This window comes from Apostichopus japonicus, chromosome 12, assembly GCF_037975245.1.
Source record: "Apostichopus japonicus isolate 1M-3 chromosome 12, ASM3797524v1, whole genome shotgun sequence".
NCBI lineage: Eukaryota > Metazoa > Echinodermata > Holothuroidea > Aspidochirotida > Stichopodidae > Apostichopus > Apostichopus japonicus.
This window is the reverse complement of record NC_092572.1, coordinates 2,238,467-2,264,426: the sequence shown is the minus strand read 5'-3', so window position 1 is coordinate 2,264,426 and position 25,960 is coordinate 2,238,467. Positions and strand designations below refer to the sequence as shown.

The following is a 25,960-nucleotide window of genomic DNA, read 5'->3' as shown; positions in this document are numbered from 1 at the left end:
ACATTGTACCATTACACATTGTACCATCACACATTGTACCATCACACATTGTACCATCACACATTGTACCATCACACATTGTACCATTACAAAAGATATAGTAGCCCTCTGTCTGGTATACTCAGGATATTCCTGCTTACCTGTGATTGACCTATTAATTGCCTACATCTGTTATAGCTCTCCAGCAGATATTTTAAGACCTGTTTCTGGCCAGCTGGACTTTGCCCTCCTGGTGGTGTATCTGAGTTGTTCATAGATATCACATGGAATGATGGATCCTCCAGAAGTAAACGCTCAAATAAGGCCTGTCTCGATGCAAAGAAAGAAGATTAAATAAAATAATGATTACAACAGTATCCATGAAAGTAATATATCAGACCTCTGACATTGGAGCATATGAATATTCAGTGAACAAAGCTGGAAACAGAATATAAAACTGAATTATAGTCTATCATACAGGTACAGTATGTCCCATACTATTCTCGCTAGTAAACGTATTGTATCAAGCCTCTGACCTAAGAGCATATGAATATTCAGTGAACAAAGCTGGAAACAGAATATAAAACTGAATTATAGTCTATCATACAGGTACAGTATGTCCCATACTATTCTTGCTAGTAAACGTATTGTATCAAGCCTCTGACCTAAGAGCATATGAATATTCAGTGAACAAAGCTGGAAACAGAATATAAAACTGAATTATAGTCTACCATACAGGTAGCGTATGTCCCACAATATCCTCGCTGTTAAAAGTATTTTATCAAGCCTCTGACATTGGATCATATGAATATACATGAATAAAGCTAGAAACAATATACAGGTACAGTATGTCCAACCCTTACATTATTCTCACTATTAAAGTTATTCACACTCTGATTTATATTAAACATATGAAGTGAACATGTGCTGTGTAAACATCCAAATTACTTTCCTACACATTTTCTAGGTCAACATTGGTGTTGCATATATCAATATGAGAGGTTAAATTTATAAAAGTGTGATGGTACAAATCTGTCCAAGTTACCTGCTTACAAAGAGAGGGTTCTACCTAGTAGTTAAGGCAATGTTTGTGCTGTGGCAAGTAACATGTACAACACCTTTGTTAGGTAGTTACTAAGGAGTTGTTAGGGAGTTTTTTGGAAGTTGTTAGGAGGTAAATACATTTAGTAAACTATATTAGTCCAAAGGATATTACACATTCTGTTTTCTCACCGACTCGACAAGTTCCCAGTCAAACCAGCACCAGTTGTCTCCATGTTTCTCCTTTAACATAGCAGCCATATCAACCAGGTACACACAGCATGTAGGCATACCCCGGTCAAAGGTCATTCCATCTAAACAAAACCATGATTTGTAGTACAGTCAAAGTGTATAGGTATAAAAGAAAATGATATCAATTACTGTATCTAGTCAGAACATACACGTATGTAGAGATGCACTTAAACACATATTACAGCAATGTAGGTAAATTCTGTGTTGAAAGTCAAGGGCCAGATACTGTAGTCCAGAATTACACTAAAACATGCTAACATATATGCTTAAGTAACATGCTTCATATCCCCTTTTAAAAGTAACACTATCAAAAACTTTGAAAATGTTACTTATTGATTTATAAAGTCTACTAGAGATTTAAAGTAGACTATATTTTATAGATCTTTTGACTGAAGATATTGTGGCTATAGACCTTTTGACTATAGATATTTTGGCTATACCTTTAGTGTTATTGAAGAAACGAAGAACCTCATTTGTGTCCACACCTTACAAGTCTGAAAGCAAAACTGTTTTGTTAATTGATCAAATATTGTCTACTGTAATAATAATTGCATATTTTCAACTTTCTCTTTAAAATCACCATCATTCAGTACTTTGAGAATTAGTCTTGAAACACGATTCTGTAAGGCAGGCATTATATGTTCTCTGAATGAACAACATGTAGAAACAAGAAAATGAAGAAATTAGTAATATAGAAAGACACTTTAAAGTACCTGAATCTACAGTCACAAGGAATACTTTCTGTATGGTTCTATCTATAGTTTGAACAATTCTAGCTTGGTCTGTTATCTGAGTATCACCCTCTAGTGGTTCGTGCTGACCCACTTTCTCTGGCAAATGAACTGGAATGGTGGCTCCTTCATCCTCGAGTACATCTTTCTCCTGTTTTGAAGAGGGTTCGTCTGATGCTGCTTGCTTCTTCACCAAATGAGCGAACGGATTTGAGGTTGCCATCTTCCTTTGTGTTTCCTACAGTATATATACTTGAAGTCTGCTCTCCTTCCAGTGAATAGTGTGTGACGTTTCTCTGCAGGGTGAATGACAGTAGAAGGACACTGAAATTGAGAAAGCTGGTCTGCAGATGGCAGTTAATGTTTAATTTCAATATTAGTTTTTAGCAGTTAATATCACTAGAGTATGTGGGTGTCTTCTAAGTTACTATCCAAGTGATACTGCCTGAAGAAAACAGACCTTGAGCCACAGCACTGTAACAACAAGTTCTACGGCTACCGTAGCCCATGGTAAGTAAATTGTACTGTAGGATTAGAAATTATTTCAGCTTTATACTGAAAACATTGCAACCAGTTGTAAGCTGATTGCTAAAACTTATTGTAAACAATCACCTCTAGGATTGGAGGAGATTTTGGTTCTTTTAGGGTTAAAATCCTGACTTGTGTGCTCTGATATTTGTTATTTTACATTTTTGTGAGTGTGTTGAGATTTGTATTCTTTAAATAATTGTGTACATACAGGACTTTGTGTCCCTGTCAAGGCTGCATCCTGGATGCAGCCTTGACAGGATCCTGTGTTGCACAATTAATGCAACAAATGTGAGGATGGGGTAATACTGTACTAATGAGACAATTTTGCATGTTTAAGTAAAGTTTGATTTGGGGTCTAAGCAAATAATAATGGCCTAACTTAAGAATCCGCACCATATAAATGGGAAAGCTTACTAGGGGCTCGAAATTAGGGTTAGGAAGTAGGGTTAGGGAGTAGGGAATAGCAGCCATGTCCAAACGCTGCACCGAGAGCCGCATGCGGCACCTAAAAATATTCTGACGGTACCTGAAAAAAAACGAAAGGTGCCGTTTGCAACACTGAGATCTGGTTTGTCAAAGAAAAGTTTACTTCATCACTCCTGCCAGTCCTGGGATTCAAAGTTGGCTGCTCGCTGCTTCGGCTGACTGGCGCTTTGATGTCCGACGTCCGCGTACGACTAGCTAGAATACCATGTAGGTTCATATGCACTGTCATTGTAATAAGTGTATGCAGTCACCTCGTCAATAGCCTACAGTGCAGTGTTGGACTGTACGTGTATGCATGTATAGGAAAACTGTGAATTGGTGGCGCGCTTGCATTACAGATGGTTTGACACGATGACCGAAACATGTAGCAAATCTGTTGTCAGTTATTACCTTCCGTTAGTTGTTCACAACTTCCCCCCTCCCCCTGGTAGTCCTGTACAGTGCACCTATAGACACGTTTTCATGATATATGTTTTACTTTTTGTCTTTGGGACTCTTGGCCCAGGTGTGGATCCAGGAGGGGCGAACACGGCACACGCCCCGCCCCCCTCCCTCTTTTCTATGATCACTGATTGATGCAAGGTGAGAGTCACAACTCACAAAGTAGTAAAAAAGGGTACCACATCGTGGGCTCGGTTATGTCATAAGTAGAGTTGTGTGACGTCATCACTCACTAATGTTTGCACGCGGCACTCAAAAATAATTCAGTGGAAAATGCGGCACTGAGTTTGTGGGATCTTGGACAAGTATGGGGAATAGGGTTAGGAATTAGGGTTAGGAATGGTACGGATTCTAAATTAGTACCATAATAACATTAATAAGTAATAGCAGGTTCCAACTGTTCTCTGGCCTGGCTACATCATGCTTACAAGTTACATGTTCATACTAGCATCTAAAGCTTATAAATGCTTTTATTTTTAAAAGGAGTTTAACTTATGAGCCTAGCTTATAGGCCTACTGTTACTGTAACACTTCCAGAATATTCCATGAACAGAATTTCGTAGGACAACGTTAGTTCACACAGAAACACTTACACATCAAAACGTAACAACTCATATGTCTATCGTTTTTGCAAGATCGGTGAGGAAGGATCGCAGGTCTTCAGTCTTCACTGGAATTGACGAATGTCTAAGTCTACTGGTAAAGTTTCGTTATACATACTGTACTAACATAGGTCACACAGTGCAGTACTGTACACCCAGTTGCCCTAAGTTGACTACACTGTACGGACTACGGATGCATTTCACATAGAGCATTACGTATCACTGTCAGTCGTACTATGCATGAAAAGCAGTTCGAAGTGCGGTAAGTGAGCCTTCATGCCCATGTTGAACGCCATTTAGGACAGACTCGTGGAACTCATCCGCGGTAACTCACTAACCCTATTCCTTATCTGCTAAGTGTATAACGTTTAGAGATCTCATCCCTTCGTGTGATGTATTAGGAATGAAATATATTACTCCATTGATAATTCGTGCAACCATGAGACTTAAAAGGATTGTCCAGGGGAAAAATATTTTTGACCGATTAAAAGGAACACGTGTTAAGCCTGTTGACAGTGGCGTAGGAAGGTACTTTTGAGCGGGGGGGGGGGGGAGGGAGGGGGGTTGATTTAAGACTGATGGCCGGCCCGGGGAGGGGAGGGGTCTAAGCATTTTTTTTTTTTTTTGCATTTCCAGGTGACCTCAGATGCAATTTGGTGCAATATAGCACACTTCAACCAACCCACTCCATTTTGTATATAATTTTGCATTTTCACCTGACCTAAGATGCAATTTGGTGCTCCAAAAGATATTTTACTCATTTGGAAATGAAAAAGGGGTTTTCTGACTTGCGAAGCGGGGGGGGGGGGGGCGGAATAATACTTCCGCCCCTCCATATATTTCACGGGGGAAGCCCCCCAGCCCCCCCCCCCGGTTCCTACGCCCTTGCCTGTTGAGGTACCTCAAACTCCTTGTGGTACTAAACTGAAATGTTGGTGCATTAGTTGAATCTGATGGTGACCAATTACTCCTCGAAACTAGAGGATATCTTGGGTCCTACCAGTTTTTTTTTTTTGGGGGGGGGGTGATGTTAATAGGCCTAATGAAATTGGATGCTCCCAAATTGTGTCACTAACTCCTCGGAGACCGTAAAGCTAAGGGGTTCAGGCAGTTAATCTCAGCTTCCTAAACACAACATACAACCCATACCAATGGCAAATGTAAAAAGTAGATCTTTTTTTTTTCGTGTTAACTAATTTAAACGTCACACAAGGTATACGTACGGTATATGGAGGCCCAAAATTTGTCCAAAATGTAAAAGACTAAAGAAATTTAAGGCTATCCCACAAACCACAGATCACTGTTCACTTTTAACCCATATATAGGTTCTAATTAGAATACGGTTTTATCGCCATGGACTTGTTTGTTCTTTTCCAATCTATTTTTTTTTTTTTTGTCTTAGTAAGTTTTCAGTTATTTACTTGCATGTCAACAGTTGTGTTTTAAACTCTCTTCTTCCAACGTGCCAGGGGTTATCTGTACATGGGCATTTGTGTGCCTTTGTGAGTGATGACATCAAAAGGTCAAAGGTCAGACACTCAGACGGAAAATGATCTAAGATTGTTTAAGCCAAATGACCTGGTTTACGCTATTGTATTTTAACACGGAAATGGCTAAAGGATCAAACCATCATATATGATATCAGTTTGTCATTGCTTAAATTAACTTTGATATTAAGTAACGCAAAACATCAAAGATTACATGATCCATAGAAGTCAGAGGTAGAACTTGGACAAATTGATTGTGGTAATTGTCTGTTGGGAAATCCACATCTAATAGCCTGATGGGGACAAACTTATTCGAATGACAGCGAATGACCGAATGACAATTGACTTTGTACGAATGACAGCGAATGACCACGAATGACAACGAAGGACAGTGTTGAGAAGAGATAGAATGATTAACGGAGTGGAGTAAATACGGTTATTGGTTTTCTGCGCTAAAATGATTTGAGGGAAATCGCATGTTACGTGATTGCATGGTTTTGGTTTAATTTACGGATATAAACCACAGGGATTTTTTTGTGTGTGCGAATGCGCTTGAGTGCAATGCTTTTTACCTATGTAGATTTATATAGAAAGATAACTGAAGCCGTTTCAATATTATAGTATTGTTAGTTTCCAACAATTAATATCGGAAAATGACGTTAAATTTACTTTTTAAAATCAGACTTACAATTTCGCTTACTATAAGGTGCGTTTTTATCTTGTCCGTACTTTACTAGATCTAGATACCCACGAACTGTGATATCCGGTTGAAGCAAATGTCTGTGCTGTCATTACTGCCATTCGTTTTAGTCAACGCAATTTTTTAGTGTGTACAACATATTGTTATTCGTTATGTGTAACGCAACTGTCATTCGTTTTAGTAACACCCGCCTGGTGGACTTCATGCACTTAGCATTTATTGTTGGATAAAACACAATGAGTTTTGAAAGTCAGAGGTAAATGGACATATATATGGAAAATGTAGCCTACTTTTAGACCAAGTCCAAGCAGAAAAAAAACCTATTATACCAATGGAAATATTGTTTCCATATGCAGGTTAAGGTCGTATTTATTACTTTCAAACGTAAAATGCCATAAGATCAAAACGTTGACGGTGCATGAATTTGCAGGATCACATAGATTGTGGAGGTTGGGCATTTCAAGTTAATGCTATCGTCTGGTCATCCGATTATCTGGTAATCTCATTGATCTGCTTTAACTGCTTAACTTCATCAACCTTTCTCCTTTTTATTTCTGTAGAATGTTGATGTACAATATATTTCAGCAGATACCTTACAATGATCGAGCCTTGTATAATATGCAAAAGTCATGCACCCTTATAGCAGACAAACTATAGGAAGCTAAACCAATAATCAACTATAAAAAGTGTTTGTTTGATTATAATAGGTTAGCCAATCTTTACATACATTAGATTTAGACAATGTCACGGGCAGTGTGGATATGCGACAGCGCCAGTAACGAAACGTTGATAGCTTCGCGCTCCCTATATTTTAACTTCCGCTTCTCGGCCTTTTGGCTAAGATCACGTGTAGTATCTGTTCCCTTTCGAGGGGTATGGTGATGCACACCTGACGATGAACACACAGTAACAGTCCCGATGCAAGGCCGGACTGGGTTTGAGAGCGGATCAGTCGTTCGGTAGTTTGGTTTTCGTGCCTAGGTTCTTTCCTGGGCGACTTTTTCTTAAAAATGATTTAACCTTCCGAGAATGATTGTCTATTGACCTGAGCTTGACTGTTTGCCATAAAAGGCTCCCGCTCCCAGGCAAGTATTGGACAAAACAGGGATCTATGCAATCCCTCAAAACGTGTGAGATATGAGTGGGGTAGCAGGGGGGGTGGAGTGATAATCAGCACATGTGAGTAGCTTATTCGATATTTTAAGTTGTCTCGGATACTACTGCTTAGTTTCATAGTACATATTCAATGCAACTGCATTTTTGGATATTATTCAAAGGATATTTGAGAAAGTGATATTGCTTCATAAACTAATCAATGTATTAACATAAAACAAACTTCCTTCTTTCACTTCCTATTGTTCTTAAATCGAAAGCAAAATTCACCACGAAAGTCCATTTATGGCGTCAGTCAGTATCATATAGACGAGAAACACGATTCTCTTTGGAAGCCAATAATTTGGTTTCATTTTCGAAATTATGAGAAGAGTTGTTGACAGTTAGCAATCTTTCGCAAACAAGCAATTTATGAATTTTTTAAATCGCTGAGTAGTTACATGTGCACTTCCGTAACACATGCATTGTTAGTTTACTTTAGTTTTAGGAATAGCCTATTCCATAACTTTCACTTCCTATCTATAAATACAACCTGTGAACTTAACCTTAGGTTGAAAAATACAATAAACATGTTTTACCATCAGTTATGATGTAATCTGTGTACATACTGAATACCAGAATACCATGTACAATTTAAGCTACTGCATGAAGTTCTGTTTATCGCGAAACGATTATAGGCGGAGTGTATAGCCTAGTGGTTAACGCCGGCGTCTCCCAGTCATGAGATCCCCGGTTCGATTCCCCGCCGACAGCAATGTGTGTCGTCTGGCAAGGGTGTTGTTCAATAACAACTTCCTGACATGGACGTTAAATGGATGTGTGCCGAGAGATTGGCTTCGGTCAGGTTGCGAGTCTACAAGCCTCCATGGCTTCTTTCGCGAGTTCCTGCTTGCGGGAAGATCACATATACATACATACATACATACATTATAGACTAACAATACGACCAATTGACCATTTTGCGCTTAATATTTTAGGCTGACATGTATGCATGCATCCCTTCGTGTTAATACAGTCAATATAGGAAACGTGTGATCTGCATTAGGATAGTGCGATTCAACCTGCATGCGACCCTCCTATAGAAGTTATTGACATATTTGCTATATTTCCAATCTTATAGGAAAGTTGTTTTGGGGATGTCTCTTTATCGTAGCTATGAAAACCGAAAGTACATTCAATGGGTCCCAATAAATAATATCCAACCTACATGATCGATCCTACTACGGAGGCATATATGTGCAATAAAGTTCGTAGTTATTGTATTGCGCTTGCGCACTACAATATTGGCATTACTGGTAATTACTGTAATAAACAGTCTCTGTACATTTTCAACATTTCCTGTTCATTTTCATACAGTTTCAATGGCTACATGCGTAGCCAACTTATTCTGAGCCTGCCACGGCGCTCACAAGCGCCCTCACTTGGTGGGTACCTTACCTACATGACTATACTCTCTGGTGTGCGGTTGTCCGCCCAAAAGATAACATCATGAACAACCGAAAAGTTCTTCCAAGTATTGCAAGAACTGTTTTTTGTTCATCTATCTGTATATTTTCTACCTTACACCCATCGAAGTTCACTTTCAAAACTAATGGTAGAACTCGCCTGCTAAATATATACCTTTCAGCGAAGGCTTTGAACTGAGTATTATTGTTTATAATTACGACAAGATTCATCAACACATTTTTTAACCTCAGTTGGTTTCACCGAATACTTTTGTTTTCATATTATCTAAAACAATGTTCATTGATGATTGCCGAGCCTGTCAGTGGATGAAAAAAAAAACAGTCTTATGTTGGTTCGAGTATATACAGATTCTGGTGAAAGTTGAAATTTGAAGGTTGTATAATATATTTTATTATATATATATATATATATATATATAACTGGAGACACGTCGCAGTAATGTCAACCTCCCCCACCCAACCCATTCCAGTCCACTAGACATAGCTTTAATAAATTTTAAAAATAAATACTGCTATGAAGTGCTTGGTTCTTTTATGATGGTAATTATTTCCGGACATTTGAATTCTTGTTCAGCTGTAATTAATTTCACCATCACCCCCAGAACCACGATATGTGGCTACGTTTTGCTCTTTTGTTTTATAGTCGTGAGATGCCTAGAAATTATTTCATGTATTTAGTTTACTCACAACCCAAGTGTTGTGCCTGAACATGCAGGAACAGAACGCTATTACTGTACTACGCACCTCTAACGTTGCATTGCGTTCTGTATTGTAATGGCTGTTTCAAAGGTTTATAGGCTTTACAATAATTTGGTCTGGAATTATTAGCTCAGCATATGAAACAATGCTTCTATTCTCCATCATAAAATATCTTTGTTTACTTTTGATTATTATCAAAAGTATACAATGGTATTTATATATAAAGTATACAATGATATTTAAATATATCATGGCCTACATTGCTGGGGTCATGCTAAATAGCATGCAATACTAAGTAAACGCACATGGGTCTCGATTTACTTAACAATGGCTCTTTGATATATCAGGCACGCAGCGTCTGTTACGTTTGTATGGACTTTGACCTTCGTTAGTCTAAGGACCTTTTAGATGTAGTCAACCGTGGTTGAATCCACAGTCAGAAGTTAACACTTAGCTAACACTTATTCAGACTTCTGCGGTATTCGCTACAGTATATCATCCTTTGAAACTTGAAACACAGCGTGCGCTACAGGTAAAGGTAAATGTTTATTCTTTTCTAACACAATAACTTCTTTTCTAATGGCTCTTGCCGCTGTTATAACTGTATATTTCATAATAGAATAGGTTTTACTGTTTTACTTTAGCTGTGAAAATATTTTAAGATCAGGCCCTCGAAAATGTCAGAAAACTGCATGGCACTTGAAACTGAGCAGTCGGTTTTAGTATCTTATTTTACTAGCTGCCTTTTTTCGTGTTTATTGCTGAGTTCCTTTGGAAAGTCCATACTAAGTTGACATACTTACTCATAAAACTCATAAGTATGGGAAAAGGAAACTAAGGTAGAAAATCATTACTGTAGAACCCTTAACAAATATGTGACTGAAAGGTCTGCTTGATAGACCCAAACTATAGCACGCTATCATGGAAACGTTTCTAGAGATTATATAATCGACCTGGCTTGGTCGTAAAATGTCCTCTTTTAACCAATTCACAAAACTTTCCTAGCTATGAAAGCGTGCTATAATTGGAGCCAATAAAGCAGGTCTTTAACCCTGTTTAAATTTTGCCATTCATACTCACGGCGTTGTACCAATGTTAATTACAAGACTAAATTTGAATCATTATTTGTTAAAGGTAAAACACCAAATGTGGTCTATGTGGTAACGTTAGACACATTCATTCTCATTTGGTAACATTTCCGAGCTCGACCTCACGATATGTTGTATAAAACTGTTATTTTAAAGAATTCCGAATTCACCATTAAAAATGAAGGTACCTTATACAAAGTCACGCCAAGTAATGTTAAACACGGGGATTACGCTGTGACTGGGGATATAGCTATTACCAACATATATCCAACATCGAGATACTTAATGAGATTAATTGATTTAAGGTGTTTATCCTATTGAAGAGAAATAAAACCGTCGAAACCGTATTGACAATTAATCAGTCACAACATAAGGTAAAATGATTATCGCACATCACGCTAAATGCGATGACCATAAATAAACCAACAGTTGGACAAGTTCTTTTGACGGTCCCTCCATGGGCTTACCAGTCAACCTTTGTCAACCAGGTCTTTTATTTTTAATTAATTAATATTCAGCCTCTGAAGAAGATCCTACGTCCGGCCCACTTACTCTTACACATTCTCTTACACAGGCTCTTATAAGCAATTTGCTAACACATTTTTTTGATATTTAATTTTAATTTCATAGACAAAATGCTGTTCAGTGATTACAGTAAGCTGAAGACACTCATCGTGTGTGCATATCTTTTGGGTATTTCATTGGCAGCAGTGTCAGGTGAGTGCTCACACTTATAATTAATAATTGAGAAAGATAATATATAGGTTGGTCATGATTTTCAATTATAGTGGCGGATTAGCGTACTGGATTACTGACTTATAATCAAAGCTTGATGGCAATCACCTTCATAAAATAAATGTTATCCTTCAGTCGTTCCTGTAGGTGGTTACTACATATTTGAGACACCTTATATAGAAACTGGAATGAAAAAACTAAGGATTATTTCGAAAGCTATTTTAATGTAACCACTGTTAATAAGCAATATCACATTATACAGATATCCTAAAGAAATTGGATGATTAAAACAAGGGCTCGTAATTATTGTTTATTCGATTTTTTTTGTGCAGAACCCTTCACCGTAAGTGGTAACAGTCAGGAAATCGACGAATCTTCAAGATGGAAAATTCCTGTGATCATTATCGTTGTGATTCTCGTGATAGCTGTGACAGCTGTTATTATCTACATTGCTTGTGCTCGTTACCATATATACCGCAGATGTTACTTGGGTGAGTTTGACAAATTATTCTGCTTATCACCATGGATGTAGACTACTGTACGATATACCATAAAAACGAATCACGACAACTGGCGATACTCGAGAATTGGTTATATTTAAGTATGTGAGTACAGGTTATTAATACTTATGTATTTCACTTGCTTCAAACATTTCAAGTTCAGGAATGTAAAAAGTGATGTAACAACAGTAGGCCTATGACCAAGTGAAAAGTTTATTATACTTCTGAGAAAAATGTGAGACTACAAAACAGAGAAGTAAAATCCAAATTCCTTTTTTACACTTTTTGTCGGAAGAGAGAACTATGTAGTTGGATATACCACTAACTGAACATATATTGGGTTAAGTTTAGATTAGTGTACGAAGATACATCCAGGCCTTCTTTCATTCAAGTTGTTGTTCCCATCATAATGTGAAACTTTCAAACGTTTAATGGCATACTTGTTCTATTTGAGTGTATCAATTAAAATATATACTATTGAAACAAGAATATTATTTGAATATGATGTCAATCGATACTAGTCTCTAAACATATTATGTTCCCCTTTTACAGAAACCGTGACCCAGGAGGAAGATGAAATAGTAAGATTTATTACATATCATAACTGTTAAGCTTGTGTCAATTTTATAATAACAATGATACGGCATATGCTTACTCTATTAGTTGTACTATGAATTGTGTTAAAACAGTTATTTGATTAGATTCTGTTTTATGCTTTTTAATGACGAAAATGCCAAAAAGATTGTATAAATAGTCATTTTTTCTTTGAGTTAATTCAGTATAAAAACCTGTAAGATATGGGCAGTAACTTTTCAAGCCATTCAATTGTGCATGTGGGTGATACTAGTATGTTGACATTGCTGGGCAACCAAAAATTAAAACTTAATCCTTTTATTGACTTGCTGTCAGACCTGATGTAGAGAGTGGATTTTTTTCGATTATTTATTTTTCATTGTCCCAATTATGAAGCTAACACGTTAATATCAATTCAACTGATACCTGAAAAATCATGAGATGAGCGTTAGGAAAACCTTCACTACCTTATCACCATTGCGTTATTCTTTTTTTCCAGGGGCGTCTACTTGGAGAAGCAACAACAAACGTTACGATTAAGGAAAAGAGACCTTTAAACAGTGAGTACCATGTTGAATACATTTTCTGTTTTATAACGAATCATAACTTTGATTGATTGTCTATTTTGTTTTGATTTATGTTATAGAGCAAGACTTGAAACTTCAAGGGTTTGTCAACTTCCTGGAGGATTCTTACAAGAAATACAGTGTACTGAAATTATTTCCATGCAACGAAGATGTCGATGCCGAAAAACTTCACACAGACTGTCAATGTTTGGTCACTTCCGAAGATGGCAAAGAATTTACTGTATCAAGTGATAAATGTTTCACACAAGCAGTATTAAGTCTTAAGCCACGTGTATTGCTTACTGGTGAGACAGGTTATGGAAAATCAACGTTAATTTACAAGTTTGTGGATCAATGGAGGAAGGAAATCAATAAAACGCTTCTTGTGTTCTACTTGGAGCTGACAGATGTAGAAATGGGAGTTCCCATAGAAGATTTAATCCACAATATGATGTCGGAAGAAAACCGATTATCAAAAGAGGAAATACATAAGATTATTCGAAAGGAACCATGTATGTTTTTGTTTGATATTAGAACTTATACATCAGCTAATCATGCTGATGTCACAGGACACTCAAGTGATCTTGATCAAAGACATGAACGTTTAACAACTTATGATTTACTGAATAGAAATTTTGTGACGGAGTTAGTTAATGTAAATTTGTTAGCAGCTATTGATGGAGATTATATTGATGAAACATTATTTCCTCCACCATATTTTAAAATCAAACTAAGAGGTTTCAGTGAACACAATACTACCCAATACATTGAGAAGACATTTGATTATTTTGACCGTCGTAAACCATTGAACTTCTCAGATGCAAGACAAGAAATAACTTCAGAAGTAATGGAGAATCAACCTCTGGTTAATGAGGATTCCGACGAGACAAAGATAGACCTAACACAAAGTAGTCGCCAAACATACCCACAAACGAAAGACGACGAATCTGATAAGAGAGTAAATCATGTCGCAATATCGAGTACAACAAACAATGAACACATAAACAATGTTAAACGCTTTCTAAGAAATCATGAAATTCTTGAAGAGTTCTGTAAAACGCCATTTTGGCTTACGGCCATTGTTCACACGAAGATGGCAAATTTGATGGACGTGGCTGGTCATGCAGAAGACATTCAAAAAGTTACACACTTAACACAACTTTGTATTGATGCACTTATACAGAGGTATCTTTTTAAGGTAGACAGCAATTCTGTCGATTCCATATGGAATATCATTTCAAAATTAGGTAAATTTGCCTGCGAAAATAGACTACTTTGTGAAAATCAAGAAGTCGATAAGTGGGAGGATTCCATTGGCAAAGTAGATCTACAGGTAGCAGTACAAATTGGTATATTACAAGTACGAAAAGAATGTCTGTCTGGAGAGCAAACCGGATCAGAAAGTAATCGAAATACGTTATCGTATCTGATTAAATATCGCCATCGCTTCATTATGGGCTACTGTGTTAGCAAATTTCTGTCAGAAAGAGAAAACGTTCGCGAAGTTCTTCAACAGTATACGGACGACGAGCTTGAGATATTTGTCAACTTTATCAGTGCAACGGATATATTGATTGATAATGTTTTTGAAGAACTCAAGATGAGAAAAATGTGGACTACCGCCATTGTTTACTTGTACGAGGTACACGACATGTCGTCACTAGATGGACCAATCAAAGTAAACGACACAACGTTAAGCTTCAAATTAAATGATTTCAAGTCCAGATATCATCAGATTGCGCTAACCGCATACTTAAACAACCGTGGGGAGAGACAGGTAAACCAAAAATTTATTACAGTATGTTTACATCAATAATTATACTCTTCTATTAGTGATCAAGGATATAATCCATATGCAACAAAGCTAATTTGTTGCAGATTTATCAGTAAGAGTGATACACTCCTTTAATCACTTGCCAGTGATGCACCGAAAGTGAATCTCTTCTGCCCGAGACATTCAACATCACACAATATAAGCTTCGGTTATGTTAGCCTTTGTAATTTATATTTTAGTTTGTCCTGTCTCATAGAATATATTCAATTTACAATTGCTGCATGGATATACAGATTAATCATAGTATTAGCAAGTATACTTAATATGTTTATCATTATATAGGAACTAAAAGGTTAATATCTAAACTAAAATTAATGATAACATACAACCATGGAAACATATACATTAAAAAAGTATAACTTGGTCTAAGGAAATATGGTAATCTTAAATCTATAATTTTAGTATACATAGTATTTAACATATCAATGAATAATTTCCTTTTCGCTTCAGTTAACGAATGGGACCGTTGTTGTCGATGAAGATTGCTCTTTGGTATATTTGACAAGCTGCAGTTTGCCATCACTTGATAGGCTAGTTATAGCCAAACGGCATCTTTCTGAAGAGGATTTGTTATCCATCGTCTCCTGGGCGTCTAAGGAAGTGCATTGTTTCCTAACCGTGCTGTAAGTATTCCGTACGTATTAGTATGTCTCTATATCGTACTTATCCCGATCGTTAAATAAGCAGCTCATGAGTGGAAAGTTGGTTCGAATTCTGAAGATCACTTGTTTTCAAAGAACCAACTACTTCGAAGAAGTGCTCGGAGTTGTCGAATGTGAGGTGATAAGGGGATGAGGAAGGGTGTAGTTGATGAGCAGGTCAGTCAGAATACAGTTTCCAGTGGCGGAGCGTCCATACAGTCAGGGGAGCGGATGCCCCCCCCCCCCGTGACGGACTCAAATGGACTGCTGGCGCCCTTTTCAGCTATTTACCACTTTTTACTTATTTGCGATTATTGACTGTTTTATTGCGCTCTCATCTACCTATTGACATTTGTCACATTTTGTTGGCGACGACACCTATTTATTCTTCGTTTATCTGCAAATTAGCAAGGCCCGGGAGAGAATTTTTTTTTCCCAAACAGGTTCTCAATTACGGAGTTTTCAGCCAATCAGATTGCTCGTGACGTCAGCATCAAACGCTTGATAGTTCGAAGACATACACTGAGTTACACACTGACACTTAATAAAGTCTTGTTACGCGGTTTCCCTGCAAACGCCCTAACTTTTTACTTTTAATGCTTGGATAACATGTTGACCTTACTTATGATACATACGCTACATTCTATCGGTTTCGTGTTTACGCCATCCAAGATTCGTCAGCCGTTCTATTGAAATCGGAATTCGTTTCGTGGAATGGGTAGGCCTACACCAAAATCAACTTCACGACGCGAGTTCAGTCTTGAATGAATATACGCAAAACAGTTTAGTGTATAGTCAAGGCTTCATAATTGACGCACCCCCGTAATTGACGCACCTTCAATTATTACTAGCAACGATAGAGCAGGCCACTGCCTAAACATTTTGCAGTCAAGCAGAATTACATATTTCATGAGTTTGAATCCATTTCAGCTATTTGATGACCAAATTGTGGAATTTTTTAGCTTTTAACACCCTTCCCCCCGGTTTTGTACGTTCAGTTTTTGGGCATTTGGAAATCTTGCACCCTAAAAATAACCAACATTTCCTCAATATCATGGACAACACTACTCTACACTACACTACACTGGAATTTTTTAGCTTTTAACACCCTTCCCCCCGGTTTTGTACGTTCAGTTTTTGGGCATTTGGAAATCTTGCACCCTAAAAATAACCAACATTTCCTCAATATCATGGACAACACTACTCTCTGGGACCTGATCTGTATAAGCTTAGAGGCTCAAAGTATAGCAAACAGCATCTAAAGTCAATGGATGTATACTAAAGCCTTCACTACAGTTAGCTTATCGACGAATGTGTCAATTTAGGGGTATGAAAGAACTTGACACGGCAGACATTTTGTGGTCAAGTTCTGCTCAATTGTACGTTGCATATGCACAGAACAATAAATATATTGAGATCATTACATTTCTGAGGAACCACACATATGAAAAACACATACAGTTGAGTGATTTTGATTTTTCCTTGATAGAAATCGTTGATCAAATCCTTAAGTGCGTCAATTATGAGCCCACCATGCTACAGTATGATGTATTTCCGTCACTGCACTGTGTACACAGTTATAATACATATAGGCCTATATCGCATGTGTTATGTACCCCTGTACGAAACTTTCACTGTGCGATGTTATCGATAAATGCCTTCACAGAAATCTTCGATCAAAGTAGATCATACAATACTAGTGTGCTCATTATGTCTAAACCAATTCCAAACACATCTACATATATTTACGAAAAGCTGCGGGTAATTTTGAACGGGTATATCTTCGTTGCAACGAATGGATGCAGACATTTTGATAACCTCAAAGTGAAGGGTTTTATTGTTATGACGTAACTTTTCCGACCAATCATGAGCTACTATTTATACACAATTGAAAACCTGTTTGGGAAAAAAAAATTCGCGGCCCGGGAAGGGTCATTTCCGGCGATCTAGGGAGTATCTTTACTCAAAAAATGTCTGTACGCTCCGCGCCAACCTGTGGTGGCGCTCCGCTTAGATAAAGTCGAAAGCGCCCATACGGGAGCATACAGATCATTCTCGCCCCCTCTGACCAATACACCTAGCTCCGCCACTGACAGTTTCCCACATACCGGTTACTGTCAAAATAGGCTTTTAACATTTCATGAAATGAAAAAGTCATTCTGGGTGTGGGTTTTCTTTTCCGATAGTTTCGAGAACGGGATCAGTTTACACAATACCATGCCATTAAATTTATTATTATTGAAATTTGATTTTGTTAGGAATGTTTAAAACAAATTAGCATCCTCATTACATATTATATACACTGTGTAATTATATCATTGTCTTTAAAGGTTTGTTCAATGTCAGCTTCCAGATGCTATTGGAATCCTTGAAGAGTTGAAATCTCTTGTTCAGGAGAAAAATACCAAGAGTAAGTTAACTTTTCTTCTTCAATTGTATAATCAGAACCAAACAAATGGTCTTTACATAAACTTAACGTATACGTGATACATATCTTCAATTCTGAACTCCTTTAGTGCAATACAATGTAAATGATAACACATTCTTTATCTGCAAACTGGACCATTGAAAATGCAGCAATTATAAAGACCGCCTAATTATTCTATAAAAGAAATGTTTTGTTTTTATCTGTTTTCTACAGTTGAGAGAAAAGAAAGCGACGGAAACGTTTTAGAGCTTGACACTAGTGATGGGAAATGGAATGCATTACAAGTCCATGCAGATCAAGCTCAAGATGACGTCACGTGACCTTTCATCCTGACTAACGGTTTTATCCCTCGCGGCATGTTCCGTTATTTTTTTTTGACAAGTGCCAATACAAGTTTCCGTCATTCATATTGTTATTTGTTATCGAGAAACGTGACACAAGACACAGTGGTGAAGTTAGGGTTTTAGGGGCCCAGGTTCAAAATTGAGAGGTGGGGCCATTCACGCTTAACTGCATATAAACTGCTCTAGGTACAAAGTCATCAATTAAAATCCTCAAGGTTCTGTATGGCGATTTTACTTGACTGATCCACTGCTTTACACTATCGTTGCCAACTACTGGGGCACCCTGTGCATCTGGGGTAATACTTCAAAGAACCACCCATTTCTACGCCTCTGAAAATGAGAAAATTCTAGCAATATGCAGCGTATGCGAACTTCAATTTTTGCATAGACTCTAATGGAAGCTCAGGAAGGCAATTTGTATTAATTGACTTAATTCCTCTATCGTGATATTTCAAAAGTTCCCTAATGCAATCGACGAAGGTTCTAGAGTTACTATGGAAGCATTACACTTAAACATTTTCAAAATACCGAAAACCGCACATAATTCTACGTATTATTCATGCGGGGGGGGGGGGGGTGAGTATTGCACAAATATAGGACAGATTATCCTGCGGAATGAAAACAAGGTATAACTTAAAGTGGCTATCTCCCCGGCAGTCAAAACGATTGAACTGGGCACAATGATATCAAAACCGGGTGACTTAAAACTCCGGCCTGAAGCAAAACAATGAAATTATAGCCATGAGAATAACTGAATAACAACCAATGAAAGCCTCCTTACCCGAAAGAGGTCGAATAGAATATTTTCTGGTTACATTGTAATTGCTATAAACGGAACAAGTCAGACAATTTTCCTCCATATTGTATATTGTAGTTTCACATAGTAGAGATATATTCCCTATAGTCAATAATATGGGTAGTAGGCTATTGGTTCGAATCTCGAAGCGAATCTAATAACTATTCCATTGTTATCGATCCAAGGGCGTAGGAACCGGGGGGCTGGGGGGCGCCAGCCCCCAGTGAAAAATATGGGGGGCGGAATTATCGTTCCGCCCCCCCCCCGCCCCGCAAGTCAGAAAACCCCTTTTTCGTTTCCAAATGAGAAAAAAATCTCATTTGAAGCGCCAAATTGCATCTAAGGCCAGGTGAAAATGCAAAATTCTTTACAAAATCGAGTGGGTGTTGAAGTGTGCTATATTGCACCAAATTGCATCTGAGGCCACCTGGAAATGCAAAAAAATTCCAAAGGGGAGGGGGATACCCCTCCCCTTAGACCCCTCCCCAGGCAGGCCATCAGTCTTCAGCCCCCCCCCCACTCAAAAGTACCTTCCTACGCCACTGTATCGATCTCTTCATCGGGGGGGGGGGGGGTTGAGGGGGTTAAAGAGTTCGAGTACTGAGGCAAGTTTCGCCCTCGACCACTCATTTTATGTTTAACCCACCAATGTCATTTGGGTGGTGGGGGCAAGCAGGGAGAAGCCTTTTGACTGTTAATTAGCCCACTCCTCTCTCGCTAGTGCCACTGTCTGACAAATGAGAAAACTCCTCCATCCAGAAAACACTGGCATCCGAAATATACGTGGCTATGGCCTCTTTGGAATACAAAATAAAATGTTTCATAGCCAATTTCGTTCATTTCTAACAAAAGAGCTATATTTGCATGTATTGTACATATTCACCTTTGTGATGATTGTGACGATTGCTGTATTAGCAAATTTTCCGTACGGACCGCTGTATTCATTCCTTTGTTCAGCATACAAATGCAAGAGTATACCTGTTTATAGGTATAACAACTGACATGTATGTACTTCTATTGAGTTTGGAATTCCCAATGCCGTGGCTGGAATTACCCAATGTTATATATAACGATCGTGTGGCTCTATGATTACACAGGATTGAACATTAGTACCTACAATTACAACCGTAAGTTACGGTTACTCGGAATCCAGTTTCTACTCGGTTTAATCAGCCAAAGATAAGAAGAATACCAAACACTGTTGTGTACAATAAGGTGAGGCCATATGTATGTAGAACATGTCGACGTTATGATATGTTTGATTTTACTTTATTGATTGAATATTCTGAACGGTATTTGTCTATTATTTAGGGTATACTGGCTTGTATGTATATATGTATATTAGATCCTCCTGCAAGCAGGAACTCACGAAGGCATTGGCTTATCAAAGCCGCAAGCTGACCGAAGTCAGTCTTTTACATTCATATTTCACGTCCATGATTATGAATTGTCAATTATCAACAACTCGGTAACTGGACGACATACATTAATCTTGGAGTGACTCGAACCGGAGACCTTATGATTGAAAAGCACCGGCGTTAACCACCGAGCTAACACTCCTGGAGCTAACACTTCTGGCTTCATAGTCTGTGTCTGTGTAAGTCTGCATACTACACATAGACTACTCTGGTTGGTTAACCGACATTTTTGTTTCTGGGCGAGAACAGTCCGCGTGATCACATGAGGTCACATTCAAAGCTGCATATCGTTATAGGAGGTCACGCCGATGACGTGTCTATAATTACGCATGAGCTTTGAGTAACTCGTGCACATACTACGGTTGCTCCGATAACTTTGTTTATAAAGAAAAGTCATGCGTCTTTCTTAACTATCATATTTCTCAACTTTTAATAACTGAATATGACCGCAAATCACCGACAACGTTCATTTATAAACATGTCTTTTAAATATCTTGTGGATGGATATTTTGCACTACTTTTACGGTAGCACCAACTAATGTTACTTTCGATCGTTTCAGTAATAAAGTGAACTTAATTGTTAAACGCATATGTTTAATTTGTACATGGCCAAATAATACCTTCCAGTGATATGATTTGGACAATTTACTTGATGTAAAGCATGGTTTGATGATAAATATGTTGTTGTTTACCTTTCTAAGGAAAGTAGACAAATCCTTCATATAAATAAACCAGCACGTAACATGGTGGTCAATTAGCCAGTCTGATTCAACATTGGCAACATAGCCACCAATTTGTTCTCATTTTGAAGGGAGAAAGTTTTTTTTCAGCATTTCCTTTGCTTTTTATAATATCATGTGTTAACTACAACCAGTTGCTGATTCTTTATTTTGCAAATTGTCAACCATGTTTGCTTATTTTTCCTGGTTTGTGGCTCAAGTTTAATATTTAATACCTTCTGCCTAAAGGTTTCAACTCAGCGCAGGTAGTCCTATACGGTACACTTTTGACGTATACATTTTGTTCACAGTTCACATATGTTCACAGCTAGGTCTGTCTAAATTACATGGCCTATGTGTAATATGTAAATTCTCTTTACATTGACCCAGGGTTACGAAATATAATATGAACGTCGCATACTTTATATATATAGTTGGTGCAGTTGACGTATCTTCATGTTAAGGCGGCCTGGAATGGAAATTTGTTTACATTGTTTTAAGCGTTCATAACTTGCGACTGTGTCGCAATTTGATCATTTTAATCGTAGCTCAAGTAATATCTAGTAAAAAAAGAATCACTTTAGGTTAAAAGATCCTTCGAATGTTTGCCGACATAGATTTTGTAGTGACCATGTACCGTTATTGCTAAGAAGTCTTCTTCAACGAAACAGACCGATCAAACTGAACACCAATCCTACAACTTATTTATAGTTCTAACAGTGTCAAGCCGTTAAGTGGTCCTTCAACTCGAATGCTGACCTGTAATGATGTAATAGAGATGTTCATTAATTTAGAGTAACTTTTATTTGGGAAGATTTGACTCTGAATCATAGAGATTCATGCAGGAAGAATGATGACATGCGATATATACTGATGCCACTGATCCTATAGAATGGAGGTGCAGGTTGGTCGGGCAGGTTAGCTATAGCTGAAACCCTTAACTTGAATACAAGAGAAAATAAACAACTTAACAGGAAGGAGGTCTGTGCTTAACATTTACATTCACTCTCATGATGCTACATGCTATGTCCTTATCATATATTAGTAGTAAACACATGTAATGGGAATGTACTCAGGCATGCATCGTTACAGAGATTACAGAGTATTGTTACTTCGTTACACAGAAGTCACAATATCAGTGACATCTACATCTCCCCTGATTTCAAAATTAATGGGAGTAAGTAAGGAAGTAACTCGGCCTTCGCCATTTAGGAGCATGTTCTTAAGATTAGAAATGGGATGTGCTTTTAGCAACACCATATTCCCTACTTAGTCCCTGTTTTTAATTGCAGTTTTGCATATGCCTGTCCTGTCACTAATTCCACTTGTTATATTTTTGACACTCCCCGGTCCCAGAAGCTTACGCCCTAGAAACAATTCAGAGGGAGAATATCATGTGGCATCATGTTTATAAGAATTTAGCGCCAACATGAATTCCATCACGTGTGTATTTCAATGCATATGATCAGTTCCGACAAATCAATAAAACATTGAAACCAATGAACGATTCACTCTCTCCACCCAATTCGTCCGTGGGTGATAGGGAACTGTAAACACTCTCCTGGCAACCCATAAAATGCATAATGCAGCAACATCCCTTGACACCATATGTGGTCTATTATCTGAGACCAAATTTTGACACGCTCCCAATGTGCAAAACATCTGTCTAAGAACAGAATCCAAAACTGCACCAGATGCTCTCCTCAATAAATATAACCTGGACAACTTTGAAAAGTGATCTGTCAACACCAATACAAAGTTCCTTCTTTGCTCTCTGGAAATGGCCTCAGTAAATCCATCGCCACAATCTCCCATGGAAAGTACTACTGGTGGACAACATGTCATGTACACCCGGTTTGTGGTAGACTGATTTGAAGAACTGGCAAATCCATAACCTCTTAGTGAAAGCTTCTACTTTGCACTCATTCTTCCACCAATAATTCTCATATATAAACTGTCTTCCTTGCTTTCAGATGTGGGCAAGTTTGGCGCACAATGGAAGTGAGTAATCACCCTATGAACAAGGTCTTGTTGGACATTAGTGATCCAAACCTTATTCGTATCAACAGTTTAACAACTCGCCTTCCATAACATATTGTAGATGGTCACCACCTGGGTCAGTACTGGCCAACTTCCTAAATATCTCAGACAACTATACATTTTTCCCCTGAGCTGCTATAAACTGGTTGACATCTGGTAGCATTTTTTCTCTTGCCGATTACGTCGTTATATTGTAGAGTGGGATGTTGGGTGTGGCAGGTTAGCTGAAACTGAAACTCTTAACTTGAAAACAAGAGAAAAATAAACAACTTAACAGGAAGGAGGTCTGTGTGAAACTGAATATATTTACAGTCACTCTCGTGAGGCTGCACGCTATGTCCCTATCACATAATAGTTGTGAGCACCCAGAAAGGGAATACAGTCAAGCATGCATCATTACAATAATATAATATATAAAGCAGTCACAGAATCAGCGACATTTACATCCGCCAGCCTTAAACAGTGGGAGTGGTGGGGAGGAGGCACAATCTAAGCTGTTCAGCATGGACTACTTTCGTTTCAGTATCCTTTTCATTGATGATTACAAATTAATTGAGAGTAAGTAAAGAAGTAACTCTATAAGTCCATTGCCATTTAGGGGCAAGTTTGCAATAAACTTCGTTAGATTAGAAATGGGATGTGCTTTCAGTAACACCATATCCCTACTTTGGTGGCCACATGTGACCTTTTCTTGACATACATCATTTTGTTCTCCCTACAATGCTTAGTCCTTGTTTTTAATTTCAGTTTTGCATATGCCTGTCCTGTCACTAATTCCACTAGTGAGTCATTGATCCAGACACTCCACTGGTCCCAGAAGCTAACGCCATTCCATCACGTGTGTATATCAATGCATATGATCAGTTCCGACAAAACAATACAACATGGACACCAATGTACGATTAACTCTCTCTACCCAATTCGTCTGTGGGTGATAGGGAACTGTAAACACTCTCTTGACAACCCATAAAATGCATAATGCAGCAACATCCCTTGACACCCTATGTGGTCTATTATCTGAGACCAAATTTTGACACGCTCCCAATGTGCAAAACATCTGTCTAAGAACAGAATCCAAAACTGCACCAGATGCTCTCCTCAATAAATATAACCTGGACAATTTTGAAAAGTGATCTGTCAACACCAATATATACACATTTCTTTCTTTGCACTCTGGAAATGGCCTCAGTAAATCCATCGCCACAATCTCCCACGGATAAGTATTACTGGTGGACAGCATGTACACCCGGTTTGTCGTATACTGATTTGGAGAATTGGCAAATGCAAACCTCTTCTACTTCGCACTCATTCTTCCACCAATAATTCTCACAAATTTTATAAACTGTCTTCCTTGCCCCCAAATGTGGGCAAGTTTGGTGTACAATGGAACTGTGTGATCACCCTATGAACAAGGTCTTGTGGTAAAAAATGGTACTAATCTTAGTCTTATCAAAAAGTTAACAACTCGCCTTCCATAACATATTGTACATGGTCACCGCCTGATCTTTGGTCAGTACTAGCCAACTTCCTAACGATCTCAGACAACATTAAACACTTCCTCTGAGCTGATATAACTGATTGACATCTGGTACAGTGGTAGCAGCTTTTCTCCTGCCGATTACGTCATTGTAGTGTGTGGTGGGATGGCAGGCGTAGCAGGTTAGCTGAAACAGAAACTCTTAACTTGAGTACAAGAGACAATAAACAACAACGGTTTTTTAGCAAACTTCTTCTTAAGATTAGAAATCGAAAGTGCTTTAAGCACTTCTATATCCCATTTGGTGTCAACATGGGACTTTTTTTGTTCTTGTTTCATTGATCCATGCTTTTTCCCTATCACATAAGAGTAGTGAGCACCTGGAAAGTAAGCACATGGAAAGGAAATGTACTCAGGCATGCATCATTACAATAATGCTATAATACAAGTAGTCACAGTGCTTTTCTTATACGGTAAGGAAGTACCGGCGCGTTTTACAAACATTACGTCTCCGACATAACTTAAGTGATAAAGTCTTCATACATCACTCAAAATGGTGATATCGTATGCCGTATTTGGTTTCGAAAATAAACAAAATGTGGCAGTGAACTGAACTTTCACAAGTTATTCTTAGGACGCGGTAGTAGCATCAATAATAAAGGTATCCAATTACTTTACTAGTGTCGTCTCCTCAGCTGTTATTTAGTGGACCCTGGTTATAGTTAGCCTAGGCCCCTAGACCGACTACGGTTGTCCTTTCGGATGCGATATAGCTAAAGCCCAATGCAACACACCACATCATTATGTCCACATGCCATAATAACATCGGAAGATGTGTATGATGTCCTGGGCTTATCACAATTCACTACTAGGAAAATAGGCTTTGGCTTACTTAGGACTAGGACCATGTACGTAACCTTGCCCTTGGTCTATCTAAGGTTAACCTAGGTAATAAATTAAGCCTAGAATATTTCAGTCTACTAACATTTCTAGAATAGTGCAAATATTCAAAAACATCCTCTATTTGTAACATATTCCCAACACTGCAAACGTGGCAAAATTCCATGAGCAATATAGGCCTAGGCAGTATACTGAGTTTTTAAGGTAGAGCAATGCCTACTCTAGCCTAGCCAGGTATGTTCTGGACAATAACGTTTTAGGCTATTTACCTAAATTTACACAACTATAATTTGGGGCTCAATGATATTTACTTACCATGCTCAGATAAAGCTTGGTAGGCAAAAAAAAAAAAAAAAAAAAAACACACTTACGC

The 25,960-nt window shown here is 38.0% G+C and overlaps 2 protein-coding genes and 1 pseudogene across 10 annotated transcripts in view; 2 read left to right on the top strand and 1 right to left on the bottom strand.

Moving 5' to 3' along the window:
- LOC139977672 (ubiquitin conjugation factor E4 A-like) overlaps positions 1-25,960 on the bottom strand; it is a 167,412-nt gene that overhangs the window by 19,310 nt on the left and 122,142 nt on the right. Inside the window, exons 1-4 of one of the 3 annotated variants that reach the window (XM_071987157.1) lie at positions 4,055-4,293; positions 1,986-2,299; positions 1,213-1,334; positions 141-305 (exon numbers count right to left, since the gene is read on the bottom strand). The exons of 1 other annotated variant lie outside the window; for it this stretch is intronic. In XM_071987157.1, coding sequence (XP_071843258.1) covers positions 141-305; positions 1,213-1,334; positions 1,986-2,226 — 528 coding nt within the window. In that variant the 5' untranslated portion in view covers positions 2,227-2,299; positions 4,055-4,293. Of the gene's footprint in view, positions 1-140; positions 306-1,212; positions 1,335-1,985; positions 2,300-4,054; positions 4,294-25,960 lie in introns of those variants that run through there. One more of the 3 variants, XM_071987156.1, reaches the window with a different exon arrangement.
- The window catches only part of LOC139977676 (uncharacterized), a 75,967-nt gene continuing 52,338 nt past the window's right edge, over positions 2,332-25,960 (top strand). For 3 of the 7 annotated variants that reach the window (XR_011796634.1, XR_011796632.1, XR_011796633.1), the window contains exons 1-9: positions 9,434-10,066; positions 11,247-11,333; positions 11,684-11,842; positions 12,404-12,432; positions 12,924-12,984; positions 13,071-14,767; positions 15,275-15,447; positions 17,796-17,875; positions 18,107-20,248. Coding sequence is in view for 2 of the 7 variants with exons in the window: in XM_071987166.1 (XP_071843267.1) it covers positions 11,252-11,333; positions 11,684-11,842; positions 12,404-12,432; positions 12,924-12,984; positions 13,071-14,767; positions 15,275-15,447; positions 17,796-17,875; positions 18,107-18,213 (2,388 nt within the window). In the remaining 5 variants the exon portion in view is untranslated. Of the gene's footprint in view, positions 2,514-9,433; positions 10,067-11,246; positions 11,334-11,683; positions 11,843-12,403; positions 12,433-12,923; positions 12,985-13,070; positions 14,768-15,274; positions 15,448-17,795; positions 17,876-18,106; positions 21,206-25,960 lie in introns of those variants that run through there. The other 4 variants (XM_071987167.1, XM_071987168.1, XM_071987166.1 and 1 more) reach the window with 3 other exon arrangements.
- On the top strand, positions 7,068-7,144 carry LOC139978100 (U2 spliceosomal RNA; annotated as a pseudogene).